The sequence below is a fragment of the Vombatus ursinus genome, unplaced genomic scaffold, assembly GCF_900497805.2.
Source record: "Vombatus ursinus unplaced genomic scaffold, bare-nosed wombat genome assembly UNPS02014817.1, whole genome shotgun sequence".
Lineage (NCBI taxonomy): Eukaryota > Metazoa > Chordata > Mammalia > Diprotodontia > Vombatidae > Vombatus > Vombatus ursinus.
In genome coordinates, this window is record NW_020954595.1 from 11,033,672 (window position 1) to 11,053,102 (window position 19,431).

The 19,431-nt window shown below is 48.4% G+C and overlaps 1 protein-coding gene across 1 annotated transcript in view; it reads left to right on the forward strand.

The window, feature by feature from the left end:
• ELMO1 (engulfment and cell motility 1) overlaps positions 1-10,381 on the forward strand; it is a 333,348-nt gene extending 322,967 nt beyond the window's left edge. Inside the window, exons 21-22 of the mRNA XM_027835911.1 lie at positions 5,574-5,651; positions 9,309-10,381. Of these exons, the coding sequence (XP_027691712.1) occupies positions 5,574-5,651; positions 9,309-9,509 (279 nt within the window). The 3' untranslated portion in view covers positions 9,510-10,381. The remainder of the gene's footprint in view (positions 1-5,573; positions 5,652-9,308) is intronic.
• The last annotated feature ends 9,050 nt before the right edge of the window (positions 10,382-19,431 follow it).

Genomic DNA, 19,431 nt, shown 5'->3' on the forward strand with positions numbered 1-19,431 from the left:
GGAGGCAAGAGGTTTCCACCCTGGGAGTTCCCTACATGGATGCAATTCCCTGTCTGGACCAAAACAAAAGAGAAAGCTTGTATTCCCCACCACATGGGCTGGTTGTGAAGAGAGCACGGTAGAGATGTGTGTTCCATCTTGAGGGCGCGTGGCCGACCAGGCCGCTGCTTCCTCGGAGCTGGCTGAGTGCCGACCTGCCTCAGGGACTCCATGACATCAATAAAATCCATTAGTCGTGATAAGGTCGCCTCCCACAGACATATAGTTCAAAGGATTAAGGCCTAGTACTCCCTCCTTCCAGCCCTGGTGGAATTAAAGTCGCTGGCAGTTTATGGCAAAACCTATCATTTCTAGCCAGTACTTATCAGGAATCTAGGTCAGGACAGTGTGGATGAAAGGTATTGAGCAACGTATGTGATAGGAGGGCGGAGGAAAAGCGTGTAACCACCTCGGGCAGAGAGCCAGGCAGACACTGTGGTCCAGTGATTCCGACCCCCAATCCTGGGCTACTGCCTCAGCCCTGCTGTGTCTATACCACCCAGCAGACTGAAGGGAGTGACCAGCTATGGGCCTTCCCTAAGCAAAGATGCTGCCAATGTCACCCAACTAGCTCCTCCCTGCTGCCAGGTATGGCAGGGGAAAGATGAAATGGCTGAGGAAAAAAAGGTTTCTCTTCTGAGCAAGTCAATTTATTAAGCCAATTCCTAACTGGCAATTAATGCTAATTACCTAACAAATCAGAACCAGGCCCCTTCCTTGGCTTAGAGTGGGACCCCAAATATAGGGGGAGACAGATTTCGATACATTAAAAACAATTAACCAAATGTGACCAATTAATTAAAAGGGAACAACACAACATAAGGTAACCTGATTTCTAATTGAATGAAAGATCAGGGGCTTTCCACGTTGGAAGGGGGAGAGTGAACGGGGCAATTCCCCGAAATCAGAAAAAGAGGCGTTCCCCTCCCACTTCCCAGCAATGTCTGTAAACAATCAAAGGAACAGGGAAACAGTAACTGACTGACCAGGAGAGGGCCAGTTTTCAGATGAGACATATGGGTTGCTTGAGATGAACAATTGTGGGAAGACACCTTGCATTGATGTCTGGACCCGACCAGGTTCTGGTCGGCAGAAACTTCATCCCCCATTAAGAGTCTCTAAGCAGGAGGGAGAGGGGGTCCAGCTTCCCAGCCACACAAGGCTAGGTCCAAACAATGCAATCAGGTTTTCTCCAAATCCCACAACTGAATAAAGTTTTCTCAAAAAATACGTTAGACTAGACCCATAATTGGATAGAAGGGGAACTGAGCTGGCTCCAGAACTGAATCACAAGATGGAGTCGGTGGGGTTTACCCAGTTCTCATGCTTAACCACTTACTGTTGCAATCCCTTCACTTCCCTCATAGGCCCTGATGAGGCATCTGCTGAGGGTGGGATAGAAGGGCCAGTTGTGGAAGGAGGCCCACCCTCTTCTTCCTCTATTCTCACCCCAAAGGATCCTCTACCCCCTCGTTCCCCCAAGGCCATATATTCCCAAGAATGGCCTTGTGGATACTTGTATGATTTGATGGATTCATGAGATCATAAGGTGGAGGATGGGGGAGGGGGCTCACACCCCAATGCAGGACACTCTGGGCTCTGGTCCATGTTTTCCATAAGTCCGGCACAGAGGAACTTCCTAATGCTTTGAGGCCACCTTCACAGTCTGTTAATATTTCACAAATCTATGGCAGCCTTCAGGGAATCCATCCATTGTCTCTCTCCTTGTGACCAGCCCACCTCCTTTTCTGCTCAGATGTGCCCTCAATGATGTTGTCTTTGTACCAGTCCTCTTTGGCAACATGGTGCCTATCCGAAGGCCCAGCATGCATCTCTCCAGTGCCCTCTGGGTCCACTGCAGCTTAGAGTCTTGGGAGGTGGTAGGTCCTGAGAGACAGCTGGTTCCACCTCTGGAAAAATATCAAGAAGATGGACTCTTGTTACAGCAGCTCTGGAATCCATGGGTGTGTCTCACTTTCCCCAGGATCCCTGTAGGAGACAAGCAATGATTCCTGCCGCCAACCCTGCCACCTACTCAAAACCTTTCTCAATTCCTCAGCTGCCCGTACCCTCCCCCTCCCTAAAGTACCTTATATTTATATTAATTCTGTATGTAATTACATATGTACTTGTTCTCTCCTCAGTAGAATGGAAGCTCTTTGAGGGCAAAGATAGTTTCCATTTTGTCTTTGAATTCCTGAGGCTGAAACAGTAGCAGACATACAGTCAGTGCTTCATAAATGCCTGTTCACTTTTTTTTTTTTTTTTTGGCTAGGCAGTATAGTTAAGTGACTTTCCCAGGGTCGCACAGTTAGTGTTGTGTGTCTGAGGTCAGATTTGAACTCGGGTCCTCCTGACTCCAGGGCCGGTGCTCTATCTACTGCGCCACCTAGCTGTCCCTATGCCTGTTCGTTCTTGAGCAATCATTGGCCACCTCCCTATTCCACTAGAAGGAGTCATGACTTTGTCAGTGTGGGTCCCAACCAAGGCAAATGGCAGCCCCTCTAGAAGAGAGGCCTCTAGTCATTAAGAAGTTCCTCTGTGCAGGACATATGGAAAGACAGGGACCAGAACCTAAGGTGAGACTTGGAGAAGGGGCCATGCCCTGCACTGGGGAATGAGCCCCCCACCCAATGACATCATGAATCCATCAAATAACACAAGTACCCCTAAGATAATTCATCTGAACAAACAACCTGGGGGGATGGAGGGTGGAGGATCCCTTGGGGTGAAAAGAGAAGCAAGTGAACTTTCTGTCTATCCCATGCTCTATGTCAGGATGGGTTGTCATATTGTCACCAAAAGACTCATCCTGCCCTTCAGCTAACCCAGCACTCAGCATCCATGGGTCGTGCATGGGCTTGCCCTCCAAGCCCCCTTGGCAGGACCCTCAGGAGCCTGGAACCCCCCCATGCTTAGACAAGGCAGGGCAGGCAGGGTCCAGGGAGGGCTTCCCTCCCAATGGGACAAAACACTTCTTAGTGAGAAATCAGAGGACCCCAAGTGAGAGCTGGGGAAAAGCAGCCCAAGCTTGCTGGTAAATGGCAATGCTCTTCACCACCTCAGCCATTGACCAGGCACCACTCGAGTGAAAGGCCCTCTAGAGCTGCCCAGAACAGTCTGGGCAGGGGGACATGTGATGGGCACTGGTCCAGGGCTTGGGGTTAGCAGCTCAGACCCAGGAAGCCACCCCTGTGGGGAGAGGGGAACATGCCCCAAGAACGAGAGAAACAAGAGGTGTCCTTCATGAGGGACATGGCTCCCGACTTCTTTCTCAGTGCCTTCTCCTGGCTGGATCCACTCTCTGCAGCTTCCCTGGACTGGGTATGGAGCAACTGGGGTGGGAAACTCCCTCCTCCCCTCCAATTGTTAGGTTGTCTGTCACTGAGAGTCTTAGAGGTGCCTGCCCCTAGAAGATAAATGATTTTGTCTTTGGAGCCTAATGTAAACCACCAAGTCAGAAAGCAGATAAGAGACTCAGGAATGATTTATAAGCCTGGTATAGAGGGCTTCAGTGGTCCAGACTTCTGCATCCGTCTCTCTGTGTCTCTCTGTCTTTGTCTCTTTCTCTCTGTCTGTCTCTCTCTCTCTCTTTCTCTCTGTCTCTCTGTCTCTGCCTGTCTTTGTCTGTCTCTCTCTCTCTCTCACACACACACACACACACACACACACACACACACACACACACACACACACACACACACCAAAGCACCTAAAAACTCCTTGACTGGCCTTAGGGATAAAAGGAGGAAATCTATTATGGATCCGATTCTCACTAACAGTAACTGATTTCCAGCTGGGAATGATGGGACTCTGGAGGGATAGTGACCACTCTCTCCTCTAGAGTTTGTGATAGAGGAGAGCCTCCCTGAGATCTGGGCTGTTTAGCATTTTATCAATGACTTGGATAAAGGCATTGATGGCATATGCTCATCAGATTGGCAGATGGAGCAAAGTGGATGACCAATTCCGGATCCAAAAGGATCTTGACCAAAGAGCATTAGGCTAAAACTTCTAAGTTGAAATTAAATGGGGAATTTTTTTTAGTCTTGTCCTTTAAAGAAAAGTCTTATTCTTGAGTAAAAAATAAAAAATAAAAAATACTTTTCAAGTATAAGATAGAGAAGGCATGGTTCAGTAACAGTTGTTTTGAAAAAGATCTGGGAGTTTTAGTGGACCACAAGTTAATATGTGTCATTAGTGTAATGTACCAGCCAATGAGATTTGGGACTTCATCAAGAAAAGTATAGCCTTGGGGCAACTAGATGGCTCAGTGGATTGAGGAAGACTTGAGGTCAAACCTGGCTTCAGACACTTGACACTTACTAGCTGTGTGACCCTGGGCAAGTCACTTCACTCCATTGCCACACACACACACACACACACACACACACACATAAAGGTATAGTCTCCAGGACTGAGGAGGTGACCCTTCCCCCCACACACACACACACAGTCCTCTGCCCATAACTCAGCTGAAGGACTTTAGTCACTTCTGGGCACCTCTCTTTAAGAATGAGGGTATTTGGGGAAGGGTAAACAGGAGAGGGAAGGGCATATATTGGTGCGATGAGATTATCGTCTGAAGGAGTTGGGGGTGTTTAGCCTGGACAAGAGAAGACTTGTGATGGACAGAGTCGCTGTCTTCAAGCACTTCAAAGGCTGTCATGTGGAAGAGAGATCTGACTGGGTGCGTGGCCCTAGGAAGCAGAAATGGGACCAGCCGGAGGAAGGTGTAAAGAGGCACGTTGAGGCTCGGTTGTCAGGCAGCAAACACTGTTTCCAACAGGCCAGGGCGGCCTGGAGCATCTCCAGGCAAAGGCGGCACGCGGCTTGTCGGTCTGTTAGTGCAGGAATTTCTTCTGAGTATGGGCTGGACCAGGACGCTGCTAAAGTCCCTCCCAGCTCTCAGCTTCTGTGACTTACCCACGGTGAACGGAAATTATAGGGCAGTGGCAGCATTTGAACTCTGGTCTTCTTGTTTCCAGTACTGGCTCTCTACAATTCTCCAAGGCTGCCCAGTCCATCGGGCTGCTTAAATTTCTGGCACACGTGCTTCTACACTCTCACTTAGAAGACAGAAAACTCGGGGTCAAATCCAAGCCCTTCTACTCATAAACTTCATAATCTTGGGCAAGCCCTTACCCCTCCTGCAGCTTCCTCAGTTTCCCCTCTTTTTTATATGAGGCAGTTGGATTAAAATCTCCGTGTTCCTACAACCTTAGTCCTTGGCCTTGGGGATTTCCCAAAAGGTCCTCACAGGAGAAGAAACGACCCAGAGATCCCCAGAGGGTGTGGAGTTCACAGGAAGCCCATCTGGCCTCAGTGCATTTGGTGCATATTCCCTGAGGATGGGAATGGGTGAGGTGGGTACCCCTGGAAACCTTGTGAAGGAGGAGCCTGAGATGCGCCGCGTCCCTCCGCCACATCCATCCTGACTCTGCCCCATCCCCCTCCCCTCCCCCTGCCCTGCCCCTCCTCCACAACCTGGGCAGTGACAAGGCTGATGACCCCCCTCCCCTGTGTCCTTCTAGGAGGTCCTGGAGCTCGCCTTCTCCATCCTGTATGACTCCAACTGCCAGCTCAACTTCATCGCTCCTGATAAGCACGAGGTAAGGGCTGCTCACGCTGGGACGACTTTCCCTGGAACGCTGAGTCGTCTGGAGGGGGAGGGGACAAACAGAAAGAGAGAGAGAGCAAAGCACGAACCTTGGTGCTTCCAACACGGTCAAAGGGGCTCCCAAGTGTTTGACCATCCCATCGCCCCTTGACGTTTGCGGAGGCTACTCATATCGTATCTCATTTGATCCTCACAGAGCCCCTGTAAAGGAGGTCCTATGAGTATCCTCATTTTACAGATGAGGAAACTGAGGCAGGCAGGTCGAGTGACTTGCCCAGGACCACACAGCTGGTGCCAGCCTGAGACTGGATTTGACCTCAGGTCGTCCTGACTCCAAGGCCAGCTCTTTGTCCACTCTACCGCCAGCTTCCGATAAACTGCCCACCTGGTCATAGCACTATAAAACATATGCACAGACGTGTACATGTATTTACACATAACTCCTCCCCCTATAGAGTGTAAGCTCTTTGAAGGCAGGGACCACTGTTATTTGAGGGTTGTTGGGAGGGGTGGCTTTTCTTTGGATGCTCCGTCTTTAGCCCGGTGCCTAGCAGCACACAGTGAGTGTTTAATAGATGTTTGTGGATTGACTGATTCCAAGTGGAACAAAAGAGGCCCCATAATGGGAATAGGATTCATATCCCTTGCTAGCTTCGAGATTTGAGACAAATTCCAACCTCTCTGAGACTCTGGGGGACAAGGCCCCTCATCCTTAGAAATACCCAGCATCAGTTTCTGACTCCAAAGCTTGGGCTTTATCTGAATCCAGAGAAACATAAACACAAGACACTCCTCCCCCCAAAGGCAGGGCAGGGCTGGGCGCTGTCCGGAGACCTCGGAGCACCCCAGGAGGGACACCAGGCTCGCCCTGAGGGATTGGGCGGGGCTAGAGGAAGACCACGCCTCCTTCCAGGCGTCCCTCACTCTAGGGCCCAGGCTCAGCCTCGTGGGGAGGCAGCTCTGGGGCTTATGGTTAATCCTCAGAACTTATTTCAGAATTTCCAAAATTAAATCGTTCTCGTGTCTTCAGTTTTGTCCTGTACAAATCATTTAAAGCCATGAATTTTGCCAAAAGAAAAAAAATTAAGGTTTTTTTTAAAAAGTTCGGGACTATCTGTGCTGTCAAAATTTTATATTCAAGTTTGCTTTATTCCTCCTCCTTGACATTTCGCCACACGTATAATTTGTTTCTCCCTGTTAAAACATGCTGGGAGCTATATTTAAAACCCACCCATCAGCATGAAACCTCGGGAAAGATGTTTGGGAGAAAGAATTGCCAGTAGTAAGAACCGCTCAGCCTCCTGGAGCTCTCTCCTAACAGTTCTGGGAAGTAGGAGCCACCAGTGTGACCCTTCCACCAGGGGAAACTGAGGCCCAGGCAGCTCCTCCACGCAGGACCTCACTGGTGGCCGCCAGCGGGTGCTGGATCCGAGCCAGCATCCCTCCCACTTCCCTCGCTAAACAGAGCCCCATTTCCTGATGAATCTATCAATCAGCCAATATGCGCAGACACATAGACAAAAAAAGAGCCCTCTGCTGTGTACTAGACACCTGGAGAAGGGAAAGACAATCGTCTCCCTCAAGGCACGAGCACTCCGGCATTGGCGTGGGGAGGAGCCGTTGGGAGCCTGAAGGCTGTGCGGAGCATCCCTCCTCCCGACTGCCGGATGCCAGCGGCCTCCTCTGCATTCCTCTCTCGAGGCCCGGGAGGCCCATCAGCTCACTGCAGTATTATTCAGTGTCTGCTCTTCACAGGCGGCAGTTTCTCGATAAGATGGTACTTCCTGAAAAGGGAGGAAAGATGATATATAAGCCCTGAATTTAGAACGAGGCTTAAGTATCATTCCCTCTCACTTGACATTTCCTTAAGAGAGGAGATAGAACTTGGGCCTTCTCCTGGAAATACAACTGGCTGTGGACCAGGGTGTCACCAGTGGGAATCGGGGAGGCAGTCCCAGGCACTGCCTTTGAGGGAGGCCAGGGATCAGTCAGGGAGGCCGGGCCAGGGCCCTGGGAGGAGCAGTCGGGCAAACCTGGGGGTGTGATGGCTCTTGGAGGGCCTGCCATACAGAAGGCAGCGGGCCTGTTCTGCCGGACCGTCTGAGAGCCACGGAAGGAAGCCCCGAAAAAGACAAAGTTAGGCTTGGTGTCCGAGAAGAAGCCCCTCACTGAAGGGGTAGGGGCTGACGGGGCAGGGAGGCTTCAAGGCTTGTGCCTGAGCTGTGGAGGGTGGGGGTAGACCTCTGGACCAGACTAGACAACACGTCCACTTTGGAGAATCTGTGGTTCTGCCTACAGGAAAGAACCTTCATTCAGGGCTTAATATCAGGAGCCCTGACTTTGAACCTGGCCCGACCTGTGGGACCATAAGCAGACTCCTTAACCTCACGGAGCCTCAGTGTCCTTCTCTGTAAAAATAATGCAGCCCCAAAGCACAAGTAGGCACATGGCGATCCGGTATTTTCTATTTGGATGTTTATGGATTGTCTTCAGATTTCTATTTAGTTATGCATGTTACATGTAAACATATATGCCTGTGCTTGTGGAGGTTTTGATATATTTTAGTTAATTGTATGTTACATATAAATGTATGTATATGTATATTTACAGGTGTTCTTCAGATTTCTATTTTATCATATGTGTTATGTGTAAATACATGTACACATCTATGCATATGTTTTAAACATATTTGATTTTTAGTTTCATTATATGTTATGTATAACTACATGTATATGTGTGCATGTATGTATGTGTATGTCTATAGACACATTTTATGTTTTTATTTATATATGTTATATCCAACTGCATGTGCATATACGTGCATGTATGTGAGTATTTATAGATCTGTTTTATGTTTAATTATGTATGCATGTATACATGTATATATTTGTGTCTGGTCACACATATAGAACTATGTCTATATACATATGTGTTGTGTGTATATATGTATAAATTTCTATCTGTGTGTGCCCATACATATATAAACATATCTATATACATATGTATTGCTTTAGATATGCATCTATTTATATGTATGTGTCCATCCATCCATCCATAAACCTATCCTATGTACATATGTGTTGAGTATATGTATATCCATATATACTTAAACATCTGTACACATATGTATTATGTGTGTATGTGTATATATTTGTATATGTGTGTGTCCATATATCCACAGACATCTATATATGTATTCTTTGCATTGTGTCTATCTATCTCTCCACATTTATATCTCCATATCTACCTATCTATCTATAATGGAATCAGAGGTCTTGCATTCAAACCCTCACCCCTGACACTCACCAGCTGGGTAGTGTGGGCACTTTACATTTCCTCTCTGGCCTCAGTTTCTTCATACGTCAAGGTACCAGGTGCACCTGCCTTAAGAACCTATTGTGAGGCTCAGATGAGCCTCTGCAGGTAAAGTGCTTTCAAACCTCAGGTATGTCCCTGCCAGCTGCTTTTGTTTTTAATGTCCCTGGGCCCCTAGTCTCAGCATCTTCTGAGAGGTCCCTGGAGTCTCCTGGAATGTTTCCAGCCAAGATTACCGTCGCCCCTTTTCTCTGGTCATTTCTTTGGCGGGCAGGTCAGCATGCTGGTCCTCGGGTACTCACACAAGCTGCTTTTTCTTCTCCCTTGCCTGCAGTACTGCATCTGGACGGACGGGCTCAATGCCCTGCTGGGCAAGGACATGCTGAGTGACCTCACCCGCAATGACCTGGACACTCTGCTCAGCATGGAGATCAAGCTTCGCCTCCTCGACCTGGAGAACATTCAGATCCCCGACGCGCCTCCCCCCATTCCCAAGGAGCCCAGCAACTACGACTTTGTCTATGACTGTAACTGAGGGCGCCCCTGGCCCCGACCCTGCCCACCCTGGTGCCCCTGCTGAACTCAAAATACAACTGCGATAACTGGAAACATGAGTGAGAACACACTTGGGGTCCCTTTGGGGTGATGTCCAGGGCCCCCACCTCCTCCGCCTCTCACCTCCACCCAACATCTCCCCCTGCACTTCCTCCCTCCCTCCCCCCACCCTCTGTGCCAATCAGCGATTGATCGATGGGTCGATCATTTTCAGAGACTACAATGCTATACTTACCTTCTCACTGCTGCAGCCCAATATGGGATAGAGCAAAGTCCCACCATCACCACTGAGAACTGTGAAGGGACCCAGCCTTGGATTCGGGAGTCACAAGAGCCCACCTTCCAGCCAAATGGCCCAGAGTAGACTGTCCAGGGAGCAGGCCTGGAGACAGCAGGAGAGGGCAAAGAGCAACCACTGCTCCCAAGAGGAACCACCGGGGCCAGGACACAGGGAACTGAGGACCGCTTGTGACTCCAGTCTTCCCTTCGTGCCCCGTCTTCCACCATCCCTGCCCCATCATCTCACCTTCCTCCTCTCCTCCCTTCCCTCTACAAAAACCAGAAGGAGGACTGCCATCCATCCCCAGGGCTTCACCACAGTTTGATCTCCCAAAGGACGAAAGTGCTGGATTCACGCCTGTAGGCTTCTCGCTGTCCCTGTTCCAGGCCCTCAGTCCTCACTGTCTTCTTTCTAACGGGTTCTAGGCTCCCTTTCCCCCTTTCCCCCTTTCTAGTTTATTAACTCAAAGCACAAATTATGAAACCCCTAGGTGTGGTCTCTCCCTTCCTCCTCTTCGTCCTCCTCTTCCTTTTCATCTCTTTTACCTTCCCTCTTTCTCCCCCAGTCTTCCCAACTCTGTTTCTCCTTCCTCCTCCTCCTCCTCCTCCTCTTCTTCTTCTCTCTCTCTCTCCCCCCACCTCTCCTCCCTCTCTCTTCCCATCTGTCCCCTTCTCCCCTCTCCTTTCTCTCTGTTCCTCCCTTTTCTTCTGTCCTTCTCTTTCTTTTTCTCTATTTCCCTCTTTTTTCCTTCTCTGTGCATTTTTCTGTTACTTTTCTCTGTGTCCATCTGTCTCTCTCTGTCACTCTTTCTTCCCCTGCCTATTTCTGTGTCTGTCTCCTGTCTCTGTCTCTTTCTCTTTGTGTCTGTCTCTCTCTTTCTCTATTCTTTCTCTCTGTTTCTTCCTGCCTTTCTGTTCTTTCTCTCTGTATCTCCCTCCCCTCTCTTGCTCTCTCTCTCTCTCTCTCCCTCTCTCTCCTCTCTCTCTCTCTCTCTCTCTCTCTCTCTCACACACACACACACACACACACACACACACACACGTGCGTGCATGCACTCATGCCCATGCAGAGTCACTAACCCTGAATGCCTCCCTCTCACCCTGGCTTTGGACCTCCCCCTCCCAGGGCTCAGTGTCCCTTCCTCTGGCGAGGGCTCTTACTTCGCCTTGGGTTCCCCAGCATTGGTGGAGCTGCCAGACATCCCGGTTTACATTGCTATAATCGTTACGAGTGTTAGAAATCTGCGAGGGTTTTTGTTTTTGTTTTGTACAAAAGAGTCTAACATTTTTTGCCAAACAGATATATATTTAATGAAGAGAAGATATACATTAATGTGTGTACTTTTTGGAGGATGGCTTTTTTAATTATTTCCATTCCAAACATTTCCCTGAGAATAACATCCCCTTCTCCTACTTGCTGTGTAATAAAATCTGCGTTGTGATGAGCTGGGGAGCTAGCGTCTTCCTTAGAAGCTGTGGAGAGGGTCTGAATCATCTGGGGCCAGACCAGCTCCATCTGAGCTAGTGCTACCTGGTCAAACATTCAGTGTGGATGAAGAAGCACCAGGAGTCACTCATTCCTCCATGACCCACGGGAAGAATAGCCCAGCTTGCAATAGGATGAGGGGAAAGGTGAGAAATAGAAATGAGAGGAGCTGGCCACCAAGCCTCCTTCTGGGGCACAGAGCTCTCTGCCACCTGCCCAAGAGACATACCTTCTGGGTAATTTAGTCATTTTAATAATAATGCCAGCATTTTGACAAAAGGATGGTCATTTGGCCCTCTCCTTCTTAGACCAAAGACAATCCTGGCAGTGGGCTCAAAGTTTGTAATTCAGTGGTGGGGAACCTGCAGCCTGAGGATTTGTTCTGTGAAGTTTGGATTCAGTCAAAGGGCCACACTTGAGGACCTAGAGGAGAAGGCTGCAGGCTCCCCACCCCTGGTTTATATGTTTTTTTGGAAGAGGAGTGTTCAAAAGGGTAGCAGCCAACTCTGACTGGCTAACAGTTAATGAGAGGTGGACTTTACCAAGAGAAGTGGGCTCACTACAATGAGGGCTGAGAGTGACATCAAGTCACCCTTGGACTAAGAGACCATCTCTCTACCCTGACCACCCTCAGCCTTGGGCAATCTAGACCGGAGGCTCTGTCTCCACCCAAGCTTGATGTAATGAAATTCCCCTTAGACTAGAGATTCCTTGTAAGGCTGGGTGGTCCTGAATAGAGGGGAAGGTTAGCTCAACCTTCAGAGACTGAGGTCTTGAAATGAGGATAGCACAAAAAAAAAAAAACCAGAAAAGAAAAGGCTCTTACAGTGGAGGGGAAACAGGGGAGGGTGAGAGGGAATGAGCGAATCTTATTCTCATAGGACTTGGCTTAAGAAGGGAATAACATACACACACAATTGGGTGTGGAAATCTGTCTTACCCTACAAGAAAATAGGAGGGGAAGGGCACAAGAGAGTAGGGGAATGATAAAGAGGAGGGCAGATTGGGAAAGGGAGTAATCAGAAGCAAATACTTCTGAGGAGGGACAGGGTCAAAAGAAAGAATAGAATAAATGGGTGGGCAGGATAGGATTAAGGGAAATAGAGTTAGTTTTTCACAGCATGTCTACTATGGAAGTGTTTTGCATAACTGCATATATATAACCTATATTTAGTTGCTTGCCTTATCAATGAGGGTGGGTGGGGAGGGAGGAAGGGAGAAAATTTGGAACCCAAAGTTTTAAAAACACATGTTTAAAAAAAAGTATTTTCACATGCAACTGGGAAATAAGAAATACAGGAAATGGGGTACAGAAATACATCCTGCCCTACAGGAAAATTGAAAGGGAAGGGAATAAGAGAAGGGGGGGAGAGATAGAAGGGAAGACAGACTAGGGGAAGGGGTATTCAGAATGCATGCCATCTTGGGGTGGGGGAGGGGCAAGATGGGGAGAAAATTTGGAACTCAAAATCTTGTGGAAGCAAATGTTGAAAACAATAATAATAATAATAATAATAATAATAATAAAGAAATTTAAAAAAAGAAATGAGGATAGAAAAGGGGGGGAGCTCTGAATCTCCCCAAGTCATTGGCTATTAATAATCATTTCTCTCACCCAGAAGCCATATGGTTAACCAAGCTCATTTCCCCCTGCCAATCCAAGAGCAGGGGAGTTCCTGGGGACAGACAGGCATTGAACACCATGTAGAACAGCCCAGGTACGGAACTTAGTAATGGTGCACTGGTGTTTTGGTGACCTTGCTTTGCCATTGCCATTTGTGGGGACTGAATTATGCCCAGGGTGCCCATCCAGCCATAGGATCAGGGCCCCAGAGGAGAACATCACCAGGCACCTCAGCTTCTCCCCTGAAGAGTCCAGATTCCAACGTCCAGACAGAATCTCACCAAGAGTCTGTGACTAATGACTTGAGGCCCTGGGTTAAATCCTCTAAACAGGTGCAGGATAATTTATTAGACTAAACCACAGGCATGAAAATTAATGTATATCTACATAGAAGGCCCTGCAGGAAATCAGGCTAGGTCTGTCCACACAGACGTCAGATCAATGAGACAGAAGCCAAAGGCTGGTTCATTCAGTCATTCCAAAAACACTGACTATAAAAGTCCAAATACCAGTCCTGGCACTTGCAATTCACATGTCCATGGATGAGTCACTTCTCCTTTAGGGCCTCAGTTTCTTCCTCTATAAAATGGGGGGGGGGGGCAGTGATTAGGCTCAATGATTTTTTGAGTTACTTCCAGCTCTCAGGCTATGACCCTAAGTCCCTGACAGGTCCAGATCTCCTGCACTCTGAGGCATCTTCTAGTCATAGACTTATCTGAGCATTGATAGGGACTTTGAAAGGCCCAGCCTCACAGCTTAGCCCAGGCCCAGGACTAAAACAAATAAACTGGGCAAAACCACACTTCCACCTAGCAAAATGCTTAGAAATACAATATAGCATCTGTCTAGCACTTGAAGGTTTCCTAAGCACTTTCCTCAAAACAGCTCTGGAAAGTAGGAAAAAGCCTAGAATGTCAAAACTGGAAAGGACTTGGAGAGCATCTCGGCTCACCCTTTTCTTGGGAGGAACCATCTGAGAAAGGGGACAAGGAGAGAAAGAGGTAAGGGCTTTTTTCTCATATTTCTGGAGACCTGCCATCCTAGAGAATTGTATGATCCTAGAACCTCTCTGAGGCCATCTCATTCATGGTGAACACACAATATGACTTCTGTTTCTTCTCTCCCCTCCCACAAGCATTGATCCTCCCCAAATGCTCTCCACCATGTTCCCTTACAACATGCCCCTCCCCCACCACCAAGCTCATGGATTTCCTCATGAGGTCTCCTTAATATGGAACACTACTGCATTCTACCCTTACGTTTTCTAATCTATTTCCTTTGAAAGATAGCGATCCTTGTAGAGCCATATTGAGTCATGGGTCCCACTCAACTAAAACTTGGTGAAGCCAAGAGGTCAAATGGACTTCATTATATTAATAGTGTTAATTGACTCTGTTTTATGATTGACTCTGTTTATACCCCACACTCCAGACATTTCCGCAAGCCAATGAGTCTTGTTACTTGACACCTCCCCACCCCTGCCTTCGGCATTGTATTCTGTCAATGACTTCCCCTCTCTAGTGATGTTCTTCTTACCATCTTGTACTTGCGACTCTGGCAGTGTCTGACTTTCATCCAAGTCAAGAATTCTTCATTAAGCACCTACTATGCACCAGGCACTGTGGTAGACATGGGAGACACAAAGGTAATAAACCTTCAAAGAGCTCACATTCTATGGGAGGAATGCAACATGAACACACACAAATGAATATATTACAAATGAACTGTGAAAAGGACAAAAAAGAGATCAAACATTGAGCTTTTGGGTGATTTCAGGAGGAAAGGCTTCCAGTAATTAGGGTGATCAGGGAATGCTTCATAGAGGAAGTGTTATCCAACTAAACCTTGAAGGGAAGATGGAGGGGGCTTGTGGCTATATTGGAGAGAAGAGACTCAGAGAAGGTCCTCTCATGGGGCTGGAATGATGGGAATGGATGACAAGATGGTAGAACCAGCCAATTCTTGGGTTGCTGCCTTTTTTTTTCTACCAAGGAGAATAATTTTTGAGCTGGAAAGAGCAAAACAAATCCAAGGAAGAGGCATCTGAAATTGAAGATAAGTAAGGAGATAGCAAGAGAGACCCAGCAGTCATTGAATGGTTTGGGTCACTAGATCCAGATGATCTCAATACCAGGACACAGAAAGACCGTAGAGAATGGCAGAGGTGCCACAGACCACAAGGGCAAAGGTTGGAGAAGGAGCAAGATAATACTCTGTAAACTATGGGCCAGTAAGCACCTGGGAAAATTTTAGGATGTATCATTAAAGAGATGTTTCCCTGACATCTAATAGAGGCAGAAAGATTAACATAGAGCCAGCAAAGCTGAATTAAGAGCAGATGATGCCCAACTCACCTCACAGCTGTTAGACTTCTTAGGGAGTGCAGGAGCTCTTGTTGGCCTAGATTTTAGCAAAGCATTTGCCAAAGTATCAGACGCTATGATTGTAGAAAGGACAGAGATCTGGGCTGCATGATGGTACAGTCAGATGGTGTCAGAGCTAAATTGACTGGACCCTGAAAAGGTCATTTGTGGATTGAGGTCACCTCGAAAGGAAGCCTTTATCAGTGACTGGGTAACAGCTGACTGTCACCTTTTGAAGTGGCATGAAGGAGGACAAAAGGGTTAATGGGTTGGATTCCCTGATGTCAAGATCCAAGAGGAGAACACTGGGCCCAGTCTAACAAGATGACACGTAATAGAGATAAATGTAAAGCCTGAGAGTTGGGCTCAAAAAAAAAAACTTCACAAGCACAAGAGGGATGCAACATGGTAAGATCCCAGTTTGTCAGAAAAAGATAGAATTTTAGTGAACTCCCCACCCCTTTCTCAGAATCGTATTTCTGAGAAATACTGATACTGATGCTGAAACACGGTTATCAAAATTGAATTTTGCCTCCTTGGGAGTCCAAGAATCCCAGGTGAAGAATTCCTTCTGGAAGGTGGCAACTTTCTGAGCCTTGAAGGAAGCTACACATTCTGAAAGGCAGAGGTAAGGACAGAGCTCAGTAGGAATGAGGAGGAAAGATGGAGAGAGGCCTGGACAAAGCACTGACTGGAGCTGGACAGCTGGGTCTGGAACCAGGGAACAGAGGAGGGGACAGAGTGGAGTGGAGAGCTGGGTAGGGAGGGCCAAGAGATGTCGATAACAGCATGGTTGGGACATTCTGCAGATGAAGGACTTAACCCATCACGATGTTGGAAGATCTGTCAGGAAGGACTCAGTCTCCTCAGATTGTCATGGCGGATCATGTGTATGATGGAGCACCTACCATGTGTCAGACATTGTACTATGTTCCTATGCAAGCTTACACTCATGTACACACATATGCGGGAAAGGTTGAGGGATGCATTTCTTGGTCTCAGGGGACCAGCCCACTTCCTTCCTCCCAACAGTTCCCCCTTCTGGCTTCCATCATAACCATCGTTCATGCCCATCGAGCATTTTGCCTGTTCTGAACCTGTTGTCCAAATGGTTTCATTTGCTTCTGCCATCGACCCCAAACAGTGGTAGATGAGCCTCACCGGGAATCCCATTGTTTTCCCTTCACTCCTGTGAATTCAGCACATGTGGGCAAGTGTGACAACAGGCACACGAGCCCATCCTGGCACAGAGGGATGGCCACCTGAACACCATTGAACACCACCTGGGAACGTCAGCCCAGGCCTGCACTGTTCTGTCTCCCTCCAGAGCCTCTGGGAGCACATTTAAAAGGGGTGAGGGACCCTGATTGTCACCCCATTCAGCGTCTCCCATTTTTCTTTTAAAATGAGGAGTCTGTTTGGAATTCTTTCTTTCTCCCTAGGAGGGACTGACTCACAAGGCCTTTTCCCACGGGTGTGATGGAGCACTCTGCCCCTTTGTTCAGAGGAATTAGCAAAACTTTTCAGGAAATAAGGAATGAGAAGACAGCCTAGCAAGAAGATGACCATCATAAACTTGTAGCAAAGCCTTCACCGGCACTAAAACAAAAACCTGGGCAGGGGACTAATTGGCACAAAGGCCAAAGAGTGGTACCACCTCTTGACACCCAGCCATCTCCATTACTTTTTCACCTTTGTTTCCAAACACGAATCTCGAGGTTAATGCCAGATTCAGCCTCATTTTCCTGACCTCGGCCTCCTTGTTGGCCCTGAGGAAGCGGAGGTTGCTTCCTGTCCTGTCTGTCACTGGAGAAGACAACCAAGAAGTCGTGTCCTCAGGCACTGGGGCCAGAGCCCGGCCTTTGGAGGGAGCAGAGGGGCAAGCATTGACTGGCAGCGTGGATGTCCATCTGGGGCAGGCATCCTGCTGTCCACCCCTCAGCACACTCGTAGGATCCCCTGGAAGTATGCAGGATAGGAAGTCAGCCCCTCCAGTCACGTGGCCCCATGATTCTCTTCTGTGCCATGTTTCTCTCCACCAGTGACCTCAGTGATTTCCATGAGGCCCAAACAAAGGAAACCAAGAGGCATTTAAGACCTCAAGACCCACCTTGTAGAGAGACAGCTGGAGGGCCCCCACCCCCGACTGGGAATGACTTGCTGTCCAAGGGCTGCCATTGGGAAGCTGTGATGGGTGATCATGTTCCATGATATATTTGAACACTTGGTTTTGCTGCCATGACCAACTCCATTCATCAATCAGTCATTCAAAAGAGGCAGTTCAGGATGGTAGAAGTGCTTCCCTTTTCTACCTGGGCAAGCCCAGGCTACACCCATCTCTGTGCCTCTGTGACCATCAGCCCCATCGAGCTACTTGAGGGCCAAGCCCATCGAGTCCTTTTCAGCTCTAGGCCAAGGATCCCTTGACCTTATAAATCACAAAGGAAAGTGTTTGGAGAATTGGTATAAACCAGCAAGGACCTCAAACCCCTCAGAGAGGCAGACTCACTTTAATAATGTAGCGGATCTTTGATCTCGTCCATGTGAATGTCTCCTCCAGAATGCAGATTGCAGCCATCCCTGCTCATCCATTCTCTTTGACTCTGGTTCACGTCTTCCCATAAATCCACCGATGGGGGCTCGCTCGACATACTAGGGGCCTTCCCAGATTTTCTGGCAGCCCACGGATGCCAGTGGACCACATGGGCTATTCACCAGCGATCTCTGATTCTCATGACACAAGCCTGTTCCTGTCAGCCTGGACAGGTTTACCTGAAGCCAGGATTTACCTCGGGCATTGTCTGTTATTAAGTCTGAGCGACGGGACCGAGGAGCTGGACCTCAGAGGCCATGGACTCCAACCTTTCCTCTCATTTTACAGATAAGGAACTTGAGGCCAGGGAGGTAATCAATCAGCAAACACGTAATAAGTGCCTGCTACATGCCCCACACTGTGCTAGGTGCTGGAGATAGAAATAGGAGGAATGAAACAATCCCGCCTTCTAATGGTCACACAGATGAGGCAGTATCTTGGGCAGGCTTCGAACCCGGGGCCTGTTCAGCCAGTGAGAAGAACAGACAGTTGCCGGAGTAGTTTGATGAAACCATTGCAGTAACATTTGTTCTTATTAATAACAATAACTCGCTCCATTTGTATCACTTTACAATTTACAAGGGGCTTCGTGCTGCTGTCATGTGACCCTCACAACAATCCTGCAAGATGGGCAGGGAAGGCACAAGTATCTCACCCTAACGAAGGATGAAATTCAGACTCAGAGACAGTATCTGGCTGGTCCGAGATCGCCGAGCTTGCAGACGGTGGAGCTAGCATAGGACTCAAGTGCAGGATGTGATCAGAGCCCATCAAGCCCGCCCGAACCTGGGGTGTGGGGGCGGGGCTGGGGACTCGCCTGACCCTACCCTTGGACGTTACAAGTGCCTCAGGACTAAGTGTTTCCAAACTTCTGCAAAAAGACAAAGTTATTTGGGAGCCAATACATGACAGGATAATCAGCATTAATGCCCCAGCTCCACCCGGTGCCTGTTTTTCCCAGACTCCCTTGCCCATGGAGGGACCTCCGAGGTCCCTGGGAGAATGCCGCTGACCTCCTTAAATCTCCAGAGGGGTCCTCTTCTCCCCCTCGCCCCTCTGCCACCTTCATTCAGACCCTCCTCCCCTCTGGCCTGAGCTGATGGAAGAGTCTCTCCTTCCAGGGAGCTTGTTTCCCCCACCCCAAGGCTCTTCCCGCTTCAGTCCACGCAGTTGCTAACATGATGTCCCAAAAAAGCAGATCTGCCCATGCGCTCTCCCACTCATCAAACCCCTATTATATTTGTCGGATCAGACACAAACTGCTCAGAGTCCTTCAAATTATGGCTGCAGGCCACCCTCCTATGCTAATTACATAGTACTCCTCTTCAGGCAAGCGTCAGTCTAGTTACACTGGCCTGTTTGCTGTTCTTACTTTAGTCTCACTTCCTATCTCTGTGCCTTTGGCCAGACTGTCCCCTATGCCTGGGATGCCCTCCCTCCTTACCTCTCCCTCTTAGACTCATTGGTTTCCTTCAAAACTCACCTCAAGAACCACCTCTAGGAAACTTTTCCTGATCCTCTAAGCCACTAGTGTTACCTCTCTACCCCTCAACTACT